This window comes from Sminthopsis crassicaudata, chromosome 4 (genome assembly GCF_048593235.1).
Source record: "Sminthopsis crassicaudata isolate SCR6 chromosome 4, ASM4859323v1, whole genome shotgun sequence".
Classification (NCBI taxonomy): Eukaryota; Metazoa; Chordata; class Mammalia; order Dasyuromorphia; family Dasyuridae; genus Sminthopsis; species Sminthopsis crassicaudata.
The window spans coordinates 282662581-282678729 of record NC_133620.1 but is presented as its reverse complement, the minus strand read 5'-3'; the positions used below and the strand labels follow the sequence as shown (position 1 = coordinate 282678729).

Sequence of the window (16149 nt, the reverse complement as noted above, 5' to 3'; positions counted from 1 at the left end):
CAGTCATAAAAAACATTTGGTATTGGCTAAGGAATAGAACAGTTGATCAGTGGAACAGGTTAGATTCATAGGACAAAATAGTCAATGACCATAGTAATCTAGTATTTAATAAATCCAAAGACCCCAGCTTCTAGGATAAAAACTCATTATTTGACAAAAATAGTTCGAAAAATTGGAAAACAGTATGGCAGAAACTAATCATTGACTAATATCTAACATCCTATGTCAAGATGAGGTTGAAATAGGTTCATGATTTAGACATAAAGAGATATGCTGTAAGCAAATTAGAAAAACAAAAGACCGTATCTCTCAGATCTGTAGAGAAGGAAGGAATTTGTGGCCAAAAAAGAACTAGAGTACATTATGAAATGTGAAATGGATAATTCTGATTATATTAAACTAAAAAAGTTTTATACAAACAAAACCAATGCAACCAGGATTAGAAGGGAAGCAGAAAGCTGGGGGAAAGTTCTGATAAAGGCCTCATTTGTAAAATATGTAGAGAATTGACTCAAATTTATAAGAATATAAATCATTCCTCATTTCTAAAATATATAAAGAATTAACTCAAATTTATAAGAATTCAAGCCATTCTCCAATTGATAGATGGTCAAAGGATATGAACAGATAATTTTCAGATAAAGAAATTGAAACTATTTCTAGTCATATGAAAAGGTGCTTCAAATCACTATTGATCAAAGAACTGCAAATTAAGACAACTCTGAGATACCAATATACACCTGTCAGATTGGCTAGAATGACAGGGAAAGATAATGCAGAATGTTGGAGGGGATGTGGGAAAACAGGGACACTGATACATTGTTGGTGGAATTGTGAATACGTCCAACCATTTTGGAGAGCAATTTGGAACTATGCTCAAAAAGTTATCACACTGTAGTGTTTCTACTGGGCTTATATTCCAAAGAGATCTTAAAGGAGGGATAGGGACCCACATGTGCAAAAATGTTTGTGGCAGCCCTCTTTGTAGTGGCCAGAAACTGGAAACTAAGTAGATGTCTGAATAAGAAATTAAAATTTCATATTAGAATTGTAAGCTCACTCAAATCTAACAGGCCTGAGCTTCTAAATTATGGGAATTTGACCATTCCATGAACTCTATATGTCCTTGACAATAGATACCAGGAACTAGCCATTCCTGGGAATGTCTATGCTTAGGGCAGTTGGTTTCCTCCCTGAGCATATACAATTGATAAGGAAATACGTCAAGGTATAGACAATATAGAATGGGTCAAAAAACCAGATGGTCATGTATTTTTATAGATGTCAAGATAATATATGGAGTAAGTCAAAACACTAGAAGATCACGTATTTCTACACATGTATACATGCCAGACTTCTTGTCTGAAAGCCCTCTTTGTTTAAGAGAGGTATTATATAAGACTGAGAATCTTACATCTCCACTGAGTCTCATCTGTGGGGAGGACGCTCCGCCCGGAAAAATCTTTACACAATTCAAGTTGATTGAGGCTGAAACGGGACTCCCAGCCATTTGAGTTTTTGAGGTTCCCTTGAATTGGTGATGTATTCTCTTCCTCTATCTGCTATAATTGTCATGTTGTTAATTGTTCTTATTTCTATTTGTTTTGTTGTGTAAATCTAAATTGTCTGTACCTTGTCTTGTTTGATTAAAACTTTTTATTGTCATTTTTTAATTGAGCTTGAGAGCGTCATTTATATGAGTGAATCCGAACTTTTCTTTAAAATCATAATACAATGTCCATCAATTGGAGAATGGCTGAATAAATTGTGGTATATGAATATTATGGAATATTATTGTTCTGTAAGAAATGACCAACAGGACCAACCTGGAGAGATTTACATGAAATGAGCAGGACCAGGACATCATTATACACAGCAGCAGCAAGACTGTAATGATGATCAATTCTGGTGGGCGTGGTTCTCTTCAGCAATGAGATGAGACAGTTCCAATTATTCAGTGATAGAGTTATATACACCCAGAGAGAGGCCTGTGGGAACTGCATGTGGACTACAACATAACATTTTCACGCTTTCTGTTGATGTTTACTTGCATTTTGTTTTCCTTCTTATTTGTTTTTCTTTCTAGATCTGATTTTTCTTGTGCAGCAAAATAACTACATACATATGTATACATATATTGGATTTAACATATATTTTAACATTTCACATGTATTAGACTATCTGCCATCTAGGGAAGGGGTTAGGGGGAAGGAGGGAAAATTTGTAACAGAAAGTTTTGCAAGGGTCAATGTTAAAACATTACCCATGCATATTTTGTAAATAAAAAAACTTTAATAAAAAACAAAAAAGCATTTCATATATGATGAAAGAATTTTAAAAACTCAAAGATTATAAGCCATTGTCCAATTGATAAATACTCAAAGGATATTAACAGACAATTTTCAGATGAAGAAATTAAGACTATTTCTAGTCACAAAAAAATGCTCTAAATCACTATTGATTAAAGAAATATAAATTAAGACAACTCTGGGATACCAGTACACACATTCAGATTGGCTAAGATGACAGGAAAAAATAATAAGAATAAATGAATTTGGGAGAACTGGGACACTGATACATTGTGGTTGGAGTTGTGAACTGATCCAGCCACTTTTTTATCTAACAGTATTTCTCTATTGGGCCTGTATCCCAAAGAGATCATAAAAACTGGGAAAAGGACCCACATATGCAAAAATGTAACAGCCCTTGATGTAGTGGTAAGCAACTAGAAACTGAGTGGATGCTCATGAGTTAGAGTATAAATAAATTATGATATATGAACATAATGGAATATTATTCTATAAGAAATGATCAGAAGAATGATTTCAGAAAGGCCTGGAGAGACTTACATAAACTGATGCTAAGTGAAATGAGTAGCATGAAAAGAACATTGTACATAGCAGCAGCAAGATTATTTGATGATCAACTCTGATGGACATGACTCTTTCCAACAATGAGATCATTCAGGCCAGTTCCAATAGACTTGTGATGGAGAGAGCTATCTGCATTCAGAAAGAGGACTGTGGGGACTAAGTGTGGATCATAACATAGTGTTCTCACTTTTTTGTTTTTGTTTTTTGTTTTTCTTTTTTGATCTGATTTTTCTTGTACAGCATAATTGGGGAAATATGTATAGAAGAATTGTACATGATTAACCTATATTGGATTGTTTATTGGCAAGAGGAGGGGGTAGGAAGAAAGAAGGGAAAACATTTAGAACAGAAGGTTTTTCAAGGATAAATGTTGAAAACTTTGCATGTATTCTGATAATAAAATGTTATTATTTTTTTTAAATCATTGATTTCACTCAGATTTTTCTCTTATTGACATATAATTGGGCAATTAATTAATTAATTGCTTTAATTTTTTCTTTGTTGAAGATTTCATACTTTTCATTTTTGATACTGAATATTTGTAGTTTTTTTTCCTTTTTTTAATCAAAGTAACTAATAGCTTGTCTGTCTTACTGCCTCTTTCATAAAACCAGCTCTTGGATTTATAAGTTCAATAATTTTTTGTTAAAACAAACATCTTTTTTTCCTCTGAGGCAAATGGGGTTAAATGACTTTTGCCCAGGGTCACACAGCTAAGAAGTGTTAAGTGTTTGAGGCCAGATTTGAACTCAGGTCCTCCTGACTTCAGGGCTGGTACTGTATCCACTATACCACCTAACTGCTCCCTGTTTGTTTTACTTTCAATCTTATTAATCTCATCTTTGATTTTCAGGATTTCAAATTTGGTGCTCAATTGGGGTTTTAAAATTTGTTATTTGTTCTTTATTTTTAAAAATTGCATGATGAATTCATTGATCTGTTCTTTTTCCATTTTGTTTATATTCTTTCATTGCTATAATTTTTATAAAAATTATTATTTCTATGATTTCTTCTTTTACCTATTTGTTTTTAGGATTAAATTATTTAGTTTCCAATTAATTTTAATCTATATTTCCATTTCACTTTGTTGAATATGATTTTTATTGCAATATGATCTGAAAAGAATATATTTAATATTTTGGCCTTTTATATTTGATTTTGAGCTTTTAGCCTTTTTATATGGTCTGTTTTTGTGGAAGTGCTATGTGCTGCTGAGAAAAAGATACATTTCTTTATATTTCCATTTAATTTTCTCCAAAGTTTTTTCATATTTAACTTTTATAGTATTCTATGCACCTCCTTAGTTTCTTTCTTTTTTATTTTTTGGTTGTATTTATTGGTTCCTGGGAGGGGAAAATTAAGAGCCCCATTGGTATGGTTTTGCTGTTCATTTCTTCCTATAACCTTAACTTCTCCTTAAATAATTTGGATGGTATACCACTTGATACATAATATGATTAATATTGGTATTGCTTCATTGTCTAAGGTACCTGTTATCAAGATAGAGTTTCCTTCCTCATCTTATTCCCTGCTTTTTTTTTACTTCAACTGAAGCAAAATAGATTCTTCTCTAGCCTCTTACCTTCATTCTGTGTGTGTGTGTGTGTGTCTGCTTCAGGTGTGTTTTTGGTAAACAGAATATTGTATAATTTTGTTTTTTGATCCACTCTGCTATCTTACTCCATTTTGTGTTATTGAGTCACTCTGCTATTTTACTCCATTTTGTGTTAGAGTTCATCCCATTCACATTCATGACTATGATTACTACTTTTGTATTTCACTCCATCCTGTTTTTTCTCATGTTTTTCTTCTTTCCCCTTTCATCTTTTTCCTCCTCACAGTGTTTTGCTATTGTCTACCATCTCCACTGATATGCCCTCCCTTCTTATCAGTCCCCATTCCACTTCCTCTTATTTAATCTCCTTTCCTCCTACTTCCCTGCCAGGTAAGATAGATTTCTATTTTCAAATGATTATGCATGTTATTCCCTCTTTGAGACAATACAGATTTAAGTTTCAAGCTATGCTCATTGTTCATGCTCCCATTTTTCCCTCCCCTGAAATAGGTTTTTTGTGCCTCTTCATTTGAAATAATTTATCCCATTCTATCTCTCTCTTCCTTCTCTCACAGTGTATTCTTTTTTCTCATCCCTTAAATTTTTATGTCATTTTTGCTAATTCACTATATACCAATGTCCTCTATATATATTCATTCTAGCTTTACTATTAGTGATTCAGTTATTAAGAATTACAAGTATCATTTCCCCATGCATGGATGTAAACAATTTATCTTTATTGATGCCCTTATATTTTCTTTCTCCTTTTTACCTGTTTATGCTTCTCTTGCATCTTGATATTACAATTAGACTTTTTTTAAAGTTCTGCTCTTCTCCTTTTGAAACCTTAACATCCTTCTATTTTATCAAATAACTATTTTTCCTTGAAGTATTCTTAGTTTCACCAGCTATGTTATCCTTAGTTGTATTCCTAGCTCCTTTGTCTTCCAGAATATCCTGTTTCATGTTCTTTAATGTTGTAATTTCCAGATCCTATGTAGTCCTATGTAGTATTGTGATTCTCCGATATTTGAATGGTTTCTTTCTGGCCACTTGTAGTATTTTTTTTACCTGATAATTCTTAAATTTGTCAATCATGTTGCTTGGAATTTTTATTTTGAGATCTCTTTACTAAGTGATCAGTGGGATTCTTTCAGTGCTCATTTTGCCTTCTGGTTCAAGACAATCAGGACAGTTTTTTTCTTAATAATTTCTTGAAAGATTCTGTTCAGGTCCTTTATTATGGCTTTCAGATAGTCTAATGATTCTGATATCTTGTCAGAACTAGGGATAGGAGAAGAATTCATGGCAAAATAAAAGAAAGAGCATGTCACAAGAGGTAAAATGGATGATTTTGATTACATTAAACTAAAAGGTTTTTGCACAAACAAATCTAATATAGTCAAGATTAGAAGAAAAGCAAAAAACTTGTAAAGTTTCTCTTATAAAGATCTCATTTCTCCAATATATGAAGAACTGAGTCAAATCTATATGAATATAAAATATTCCCCAATTAACAAATACTCAAATGATATTATTGTATAAGACAATTTGGAGCTTTACCAAAGGACTGTAAAACCATGCATACCCTTTTACTCAGCAATATAGTACTACTAAGTTTATATCCCCAAATAGTAAAAGGACCTGTATGTATAAAAATAGTTATCGTAGCTCTTTTTTTGTTGTCAAAGAATTGGAAATTATGGGAATACTTCCATTGTAAATTAAGGGATAGCTGGACAAATTGTAGTATATGATTATAACACTAAAAATGATGAACAGGAAGGTTTTAGAAAAAGCTACAAAGATTTATATGAACTAATGTAAAGTGTGCAAAACCAGGAGAATATATATTCTGAAGGACTTAGGATTAAAATGTTATCTTTCTCCAGAGAAAGAATTGGTGGAGTCTGAATGCAGATTTAAACATAATTTTAAAACTTTCTTACTCTTGGATATTTTTTGGTATGTGCGTTTTCTTTCACAACAAATAATATAGAAATATGTTTTGCATGATTACATATATACCAAATTGTTTGTCTTCTCAAAAGGGAATAGGGAGGGAGAGAGGGAAAAATTTGGAGCTAAAAACAAAACCAATGATAAGAATTGGTTTTAAAATATAATTGGAAAAATATATTTAAAAAAAAGAAAAGAAAATCCTAATTGGGGTCAGAATGAACAGACATGATTGAAACAACTGGACTACAATAATAAAGGATATGAACAGGAAGTTTTCAGAATAAATGACAGCTACTTATAGACTTATGAAAATATATTCTAAATCACTATTGATTGGAGAATTGCAAATTAAAACACCCCTGAGATAACACTTTACCCAGGGGATTGGCTAATATGACTGAAAAACAAAATGATAAATGTTAGAAGGAATGTGGGAAAATTGAAACACTGATATACTCTTGGTGGAGTTGTGAACTGATCCAGTCATTTCATAGAGCAATTTGGAACTATACCCAAAAGGCTATAAAACTGTGTCTAACTTTTGATCCACTATTAAGTCTTTATCCCAAAGATATCAAAGAAAGGGGAAAAAGACCCATATATACAAAATTTTTTTTTAAAATTTTTACATTATTTTCAACATTTTTATTACATTTTCATTTACATTTTTCTCCCTCACTTCCCTTACTCCTTCCCAATACAGCAGTCTGATATAATTTATGCATATAGTCATAGTAAACATTTTCACATTAGTCATGTTGTGAAATAAGATTCAGAGCAAAAGGGAAAAACTAGGAAAAAGGTCAAATGTTGATTGATTTGACTACATTTATGATTTATTGTTTCATACAGTCTTTAAAGATTAATATCCATTAATATCTCTTTCCATTCTAGTGCTTGGTTCAAGATGAACTAGTTCAAGTTCAGCCCAAATTTAAAAGCAATCTACTCGAATCTGTTGAAGTTTTTCGTGAAGATGTAGCCAACTTTTCAGAACAATATGAACTGGTACTTTAATTAACATTGCATGATAAATTGTGTTGCCATAATTACATGAAATAACATAGCTTTATTTGGAGAAGATCATTAGCAATAATATAAGCTGAATAGAGAATAATGTAATGTTGGGAAAAACTTATACTATTATATGGGTACTCATATGAGAAAAAAGATCACCAAAGAAGGTGAAATAACTGAAGAGAAATGTCAGTGTCTTTTTTTGGGTATGTATTCATTTTGTAGCTTCAGAATGAGAAGAGCTAGTTAAATAATAAATAGCACTGCTTGAGTTGCACCATTTCCTTAAAAATTATGCACAAAAGTTGCCACTTTGTCGAAGAATATAGCTTCCACAGTTCAAATGCATTTCCTTCCCTATTATGATGAGTCCTAACTTAAAAATATATCTAGTAGGGGATAATAGCCCTTCCAAGTAGTTCATAAAAAAAATTCTTGAAGCTTTTATATATATGAAATCCTCTTTCCCCATCACTAGTGCAAGAAAGGGAGGATAGAACAGGCTTCTACTCCCTTCTTCACATATTGTAGCATATGCTACAAAGAAATTCCCCTTTTCATAAAACTTCAAAAGAGTTTTCTCTTGCTTATCCCATCAATTTAGAATCTCATTACCCATAAGAGTTGGGCACTCCATTGTAGACACTTTTCTAGAAGGCAGATCACTGAAAAGAATAGCAAAGCATTTTTTAAAAAATCACTGAGTTTATTGCTTATTCATGGCAAAATATTTCACATAATCTCCTGGTGACATGGCAATCAAAGAATGCCAAAACAGTATGCCTGTCTTCTGCTTCTTTGAAGGATTTCTTATACCTTGAGTCATATTTCCATCTTAGAAATAGATTTCATGGGAGATAAGCTGTTGAGAGAACCAAGTCAGTCATCTTCCCTTCTAACCTTTCCTAGACAACTACACTAGAAGCATATAAATCTTCATAGTTGGCAGTACAAACCACACAGCACGAGATATTTCTGTATCTTTGATTGTCATCTTAAATTATAGTCTGTATTCATGTATCAGACTCAAAATAATGTCAAACTCATAAATATAAGAGTAGAGAGGAATAAGAATTAAGACACTTTAATTTCAAGGAAAATATATACATTTCATATGCCATTCAAAGGTTTAATAGACAAGCTAGTTAACAAATAAATTATCTTGAGTAAGAGTAAATATGTACACTTTGTAATATTTATCACAGGAAGGACCCATGGTACCAAACATAGCACCTCAGGAAGCCAGCAATAGACTACAAATATTTCAGGTAAAAATAGTTTTGAAACAAATGTTACTATATCTCATAGTTAACCTATTACATAAATAAACTTAAAATAATTTAAAGGGACTAATAGATAAGACTTAATTGCCAAAGAAAAACATTGTATATAAAGAAATGATTTTTACTTGAAGAGCTTATACTCACATACCTATATTGCATCTAAGTCTTTTTAACATAATTTTATATTATGTAGAAATATAGCTCAATATCAGTTTACTTAGCATCATGTTTTTCTAACCTTGTCTATCATTACTTCCCTACATATATCAATGAGTCCCTGATTTTATCAATTTGTGGAGGCAACTGGTGACAACAGCGAACATTGGGCTTGGAGTTCTCAGTTAAATCCAGCCTCAAACACTTCCTAGCTATGAGGCCCTGGGCAAGTCACTTAATATCTATTTGCCTTAGTTTCCTCAGCTGTAAAGTGAGGAGAATAAGGACACCTTCCTCTCAATGTTGTTGTTAGTTTCAAGAGATTAAAATTGTAAAAGTGTTTAGCATGATATTTGGAACAAACTTTAGTACTAAATGCCCATAGATTTCTATATTTAAAAAATTCATGACCTTGTACCCAACTTCTCTATACTTAATTAGATTGGATATAGATTCTCTGTACATTCAGTTTTATACTCAAAACCTTTTTATTTTTAACCTAGTGGTTGTATCTTTTGGGTTCTACTGGCATAGTTTTGGAGAATTCTGTCTTCTCTCTTTGTGCAAATGAAGTCCAGAAGCAGGTCTTTTTTGGAGGATATATACTTTATATGCCAACAAAATTTTAAATAGATAATATAAAATATAATAATATTATATTAGGAATTAGTGGTGTCTATGTTAATAAAGTTTTATATTATTTTAGGCAAATTTTGATGATCTATGGAGGAAATTTGTTACATACTCATCTGGTGAACAACTCTTTGGACTGCCTGTCACTGACTATGAAGTTTTACATAAAACCAGGTAGATCTATAAATATCTGTTATAGGCAGATTTCAAATTGAACACATTTGATGCTAGCACTGACTACTTTGAGAGACTCTCAAGTTTTTTGATAAAATGGTTCTCGTTGCTGTATTCATCATCTGAGTCTTGAAGAAAAGCAGATTAAATGTGATTTGGACTATCCAGAGGTTTGGACAGTGGATGGACTATCCAGAAGTTGGAATATCCAGAGTTGATTTTTATCCTATGGTACTTTTCTCTGCTTCTCTGAGACAGCTAATCCAGAAAAAGACTTTTGACAACACTTACTTGTCCTACCATACTAGTCAATGTGATTTGGACAGGTTATTTAACTTGATAGGATTGCAGGCTATTCTGTAAATTGCAGAGAAAGTATTGATCTGCATTATTAGAAGGAATTAATAAAATCACAGATCTTTATTAAGATAAAAAAAAACAAAGCAAGACTTAGGAGCTTATGTAACTTGACAGTTCTGATGCTGTGCTTCATTTTGAAAGGGAATCCTGGATTTTTAGGATATATAATTATTAGAGTGGTTTTAAAGCCAACAGAGAGAAGTATAGCTAAAACTAGTCTAGAGCTTTGCCAACTTTCAGTTACTGGAAACTGATACTGAGTATGATTGTATATATGTATATTTGTTTTATACCCTGTATATGTGTGTATATATATATATATATATATATATATATATATATATATATATATATATATATATATATATATATATATATATATATATTAACACACATGAATAGGTACATGTGTGTACATATAAACATGTATCTGTATTTCTGAATTTCTTTAAGTATTTTATTAAATTTATATGTCTTTTGAAAGTAATTGAATAAATATAACAATTGGTTTCTCCTACTTAGGAAGGAACTGAGTTTGCTGCAAAAGCTGTATGGACTATATGATACTGTAATGGGTAACATTAGTGGTTATTATGAAATACTTTGGGGAGATGTAGATATTGAAAGCATTAACATGGAACTTCAGGAATTCCAAAATAGGTGAGCTTAAAACCATTTAAGATGACTTTTCTATCTTCTCCAATATCTATGTTTATGCTTAATATTATACTTACTGATACATAGCTTTGTAATTTCCAGTTTGATACGTCTTCCCTGTTAGATTGTAAACTCCTCAAGGGTAAAGATTGTCATTCATTTTCCACCAAAGAGTACAGTACAGTATTGTTTCTACATGGTTCTCCAGAAATGACAATTAAATAATTGTTTAGCCAACCAAAAAATTTGGATATGAAAAGTTTCCCCCAATATGTCAAAAATTAATATTGGAAATTAAGGCAAGACAAATAATGCTTCTCATATTGACATTGTCTCCATTAATTTATTCCCTTTTTGTTATATTTAGACTAAAGGAAGAAATTTATATGTAAAATTGTAAGTAAAATAAACATTTTGTTATTTTTCTTATAGGTGCCGCAGACTTCCCAAAGGACTGAAGGATTGGCAAGCCTATTTGGATCTTAAAAAAAGAATTGATGACTTCAGTGAATCATGCCCTTTGCTAGAAATGATGACTAATAAGGCAATGAAGCAAAGACACTGGGATCGAATTGCAGAACTAACAGGAACTACATTTGATATAGAATCTGATACTTTTTGTTTGAGAAACATCATGGAGGCACCACTTCTTAAACACAAAGATGATATTGAGGTATGAGCATAATTATGTATATCAAAAACGTCATCCTGTCTTAGACAAACAAGTGATCTCTATTCTCATGGCAATAGTCAGATCAAAGTATGACTGAAAAATGAAGCTTGAAGAATGAACAATGGCCAGTTTTGTAACTTTGGAAAAGTTATCTGGCCCTCAGTTTCCTCACTGATAAGATGAGAAAGCATCTGAGCTTTTGGAAGTAGTGTCTTGATGGAAAAGTAAGACAGCCTTTGCACTCCAACCCTCACCTCTATCCCTGTTCTTTCACCCATGATGCTCATACCAAAATAAAAATCCTAGAGATAGAGAGAGAATGTAGGGGACATAGTGATTTCTGACTGAAATGGGACAATAATAGTTGGCATTTATATGTTGCTTTACAGTCTTCAAAGCACTTTATAAACATGATCATATTCTTTAAATCAGCCTTAGGAGGTAAGTGCTATTATCCCATTTTGTACAAAAGGAAATTAAGGCAACTAGTAATTAAGTGGCTTGCCTAGGGTCACATAATTGGCATGTGTCTCAGGCTGGATCTCAACTCAGGTCATCTTTAGATATGTACCCTTGAATCAAATTATTTTATCTAACATAAAAGTTGTACTTTTACCCCCAAGGCTCTAGAGTGGGAGTTCTTTGCTTTTTAAAAATTATATGTAATGCAAAGAAATTGGATTAGATGATCTCTACAATCCCTTCTAATTCCAAAATGAAGCCTAGAAATAAAGATGGAGAGCCAAACGTGTCTTTCTTCCTTCACCACTATTTATCTATCTAACATCTCTCTCTCTCTCTCTCTCTCTCTCTCTCTCTCTCTCTCTCTCTCTCTCTCTCTCTCTCTCTCTCTCTCTCTCTCTCTCTCTCTCTCTCTCTCTCTCTCTCTCTCTCTCTCTCTCTCTCTCTTCCTCTTTTTTTTTTCTTTCAAAGAGCTATGGCATAAATTCATGGAGGGAAAGGAGTTATAGGAAGATAGGTAACTAAGGAGAGGAATGTGCCTATTTAACCTATTCTGTATCCAGAGTCTAGATCTCATTACTCTGGAGGGATTTCGAATTTACATTGCTTAGAGTTGGGAAATTCTCCACAACTTAATAGTCTTTAATTTAGATAAAAGCAATGAAAATCTGAAGAAATCTTGCTTTTTCCTCACTTTTTTCTTTGTAGGATATTTGCATATCAGCTAGCAAGGAAAAGGATATTGAAGCTAAATTGGCTCAAGTAGTTGATAACTGGACCAACCAGAATCTGAGTTTTGCTGCATTTAAGGGAAAAGGAGAACTACTGCTAAAAGGAACAGAATCTGCAGAAATTATTACATTGATGGAAGACAGTTTAATGGCCCTAGGTTCTTTGCTAAGTAACAGGTAATTTTGAATATTTCTTTTCAGTTTCTAATTTCTTATTTGTTGAACAAACTGCTTTCTGAAGTTTAGTTCTGTACCTATCTAACATTACTAGCTTTCATTCCTACACTAATCTCTGGCACCATGAGCATGGGTTAGGGGCTGGCTTGCTCTAAGCCAAGCCACATCACCATAGTAAAAATCTGCCTCCTTACAGATACAACACACTACTTCTGACCTCATCACTGAAGCAACAGAGAACAAAAAAGCGTGTGCTTCCAATCACAACTTTAGTATTTCTGAGGCTTCAGAGATATTGCTCTAATCTAGAGGTAGCATAGGGAATAGGGCTCAGTACTTGGAGTCTGGAAGACCTAAGTTTGAATTCTGCCTTAGACACTACTTGTGTGACCTTGGGAAAGACATATAATCTTTCTCATCCTCAATTTCTTTACCTATGGAATGGAAAGATATTATTCACACTTTTTCCCCTCCTCCAGCTTAGGTTATTGTCAGGATTCAAAGAGATAACATAGGTAAAGTATGTTGTAAATTCTGCTGCTAACATTATTATGCCTCCAATAGATACTGGATCCTCTCCCATGACTTTTAGGAGTGGGAGTAAAAGAGGCATTTAGAGTAGAAGCATGACATTAATGGGTCACTCCAATAATTACATCCTGCTGCTGGGGAAGTGATGATGCTAGAAACCACCTATCCCCCCCCCCCCCCCCCCCACAGAGATGTGGACATACACACATAGGTGTGGGCTCACACACACAAGCATACACAATCTCTCTCTTTCTCTCTCTTTCTCTCTCTTTTTCTCTCTCTCCTCCTTCTTTGCTCTCTCTCTTTCTGTCTCCCTCCCTCCCTCTCTTTCTCTCTCTGTGATGTACTCCACAGTAGGGCTGAGCTTGATGAAGGCTCTGCTCCATGTGGGAAAGTTCTTCCTCAGATTTGACAGACTCTATTGACAGAAAAAATTGCCAAGTTTAATTTTGATATATTTGGACTTTCCATACAATATATCCTAAATGAGGCAAAAAAACACCTAGTTGTGCAGATCATTCATAATGATTTTGGTTTTTTGGCCTAAGATGAATGGGGTCCTGGAGGAAGGGAAGAGAAAAAAGAGGGAGGGACCCTGGAGCCAGATGTGCTGCTGAAGTTGGAGTATTGAATTTTCAGTGGGGACATTTACATCTTGGAAACTAATAAAAACTATAATTCTGAGCATGCTTTATTATTTTGTTGATTGTATAGACTTAAGAAAGTGATGGAGAATATATTAATAATGCCCTGTCCAAATAAAGCAAAATAAGAGTGACGATGGCCTGCAACATCATGAACAAATCATTCATTGCTCTGAACAGAGCAACATTTTATGCATCATGCTGTCTTGTTTTATGGAAGATTTTTTATTTGATTATATATTAAAAAGGTTGGAAATGGAAAGATGAAGTAATAATAATAATGATTCTTAAAATAGCAAATTTATATAGTGTTTTAACCCTCTGAAATCAGTTATAGAAATATTATTCTCATTAAACAGATAAAGAAGTTGAGATTTAAAGAGGACAACTGACTTACCTGTGGTCATACAGCTAATAATTATTGGATCAGGGTCTCTAGTTTCTAAGTTCAGGTCTTTAGATTCTAAGTCTAGTATACTTTATGGGAGATGTGATGAGAAAGAAGCAAGGGATGAAAACAGATCAAGACAACTTTCATTTTACAGTTATCTCTTCCACATCTCAGGATTTAGGGACATGGCACTCCTATAATCAGGAAAATCTGTGTAAAATTTGTTGGTCTTCCTTTAATCCCAGAGAAGAAGTTTAAATTATTGTGATTTTAAAAGATAAAAATATATTTATATACATATTGTATATATATATATTTCATGAATATCTGAGATTTGAAACTTTTTCTGTGTCATCTGCAGCTTCCACAAAACTCCTCCAAAATTCCCATTTAATGTTTTATGCCAAACCATGATGTATTAAAACTGCATTAGAGAAAGTCACAATGTGGAAGGGATAATTGTAATTGTGAGGGAGCTTTGGGGTAATGATAGCTCCAAATTAAGAGGCACTATTTGATGTAAAAAAGAGAATGATTTTTATATGACATGGTAAATACTTCTTTCATAAAGAAGCGGGTTTTTTTAGTAGGAGAGAAGTGGAAGAGAAAGAGTTGGGAGACCAGATCTATACCTGATCTCCCAGTAAGGAAACTCTTTCTCAATATAGATTAGCCTCTGCTCTGACACTAACTACTTAGAAAACTTTCTAGGCATTGGGGGGGGGAGGGAGTAGAGGGAGGGGGGGATAATTTGGAAAAATGAATACAAGGGATAATATTATAAAATATATATATATATATATATATATATATATATATATATATATATAAAATAATAAATTAAAAAAAAAGAAAAGAAAACTTTCTAGGACTTTTGTCACTAGGAGTTTGTCACTTGGCCAAAGTTGTACCACTAGTCAGTATTAAAAGAAGGACTTGGACCTATGATATCCTCGCCTTAAGATTGCCTTTTAGAAAAGCTTTACCTTAGAATTTCCAAAGTAGTATTATCCTTATCTTAGTGCATTTTGCCTTGGGCTATATTTATTCCTTAATTTTCTTTAACATATATTTTAATTTTTTAGGTATAATGCTCCATTTAAAAAAAATATTCAGAATTGGGTATATAATCTGTCAACTTCTTCAGATATAATTGAAGAGTGGTTGATTGTACAAAATCTCTGGGTATATCTTGAAGCCGTTTTTGTTGGTGGAGATATTGCTAAACAATTACCTCAGGTAAGTGAACACTACAACTTTATAAAATAACTAAGAGTAAGTGTAAAGTTAAAGAAATATTCACTTATTCATGTAGCAGATTTCTCAGCTCTTTCTACTAGTGGAAATAAGTGGGACCATTAAAGCCAAAGAGTATAGAGTCCTTGCATCATTTATATTAGATGCTAAGGTTCATTAAATGATTTTTTTAAATACAGTGACAAAATTCTATTAATTTTTGAAGATAAGAATGGCAGGTCCAGAAAGGAGGAAAGATATTAAATATTGGTAGGCCAGTTGGCTGTTTCTGTCTTAAAGGACTACCCTAGCTAAGTTTGAAATAATTTATCACTAGAAGATTGACCACTAACTCCTATGGCAACTAGTGAAGATTATTTTGTAAGGCTGGAAAACTTGAAAAATCTGCATTACAAAGAGAGTGTAAGACTTTTGGGGATGGAACCAAGATGACAGAGTGAATTCAGGAAACTGCTTGAGCTCTCCCAGTTTTCCTTCGAAACACGCATGAAACAAAGTCTTTAAATAGTCTGACAGAATGAAACTGTACTCCAGCTTAAGATCAGTCTCACTGGGGTGAAAAGGGCATTAAGCCCAGGTCAGACAGAGTCTGGGAAAGCCTATATGAGGGGCT

At 33.0% G+C, this 16149-nt stretch overlaps 1 protein-coding gene across 1 annotated transcript in view; it reads left to right on the top strand.

Annotated features, from left to right (window-relative positions):
- Nucleotides 1-16149, top strand: part of DNAH8 (dynein axonemal heavy chain 8) — a 408086-nt gene that overhangs the window by 185757 nt on the left and 206180 nt on the right. The window contains exons 31-37 of the mRNA XM_074311023.1: nucleotides 7285-7398; nucleotides 8613-8675; nucleotides 9553-9653; nucleotides 10536-10673; nucleotides 11103-11343; nucleotides 12514-12713; nucleotides 15365-15518. Coding sequence (XP_074167124.1) covers nucleotides 7285-7398; nucleotides 8613-8675; nucleotides 9553-9653; nucleotides 10536-10673; nucleotides 11103-11343; nucleotides 12514-12713; nucleotides 15365-15518 — 1011 coding nt within the window. The remainder of the gene's footprint in view (nucleotides 1-7284; nucleotides 7399-8612; nucleotides 8676-9552; nucleotides 9654-10535; nucleotides 10674-11102; nucleotides 11344-12513; nucleotides 12714-15364; nucleotides 15519-16149) is intronic.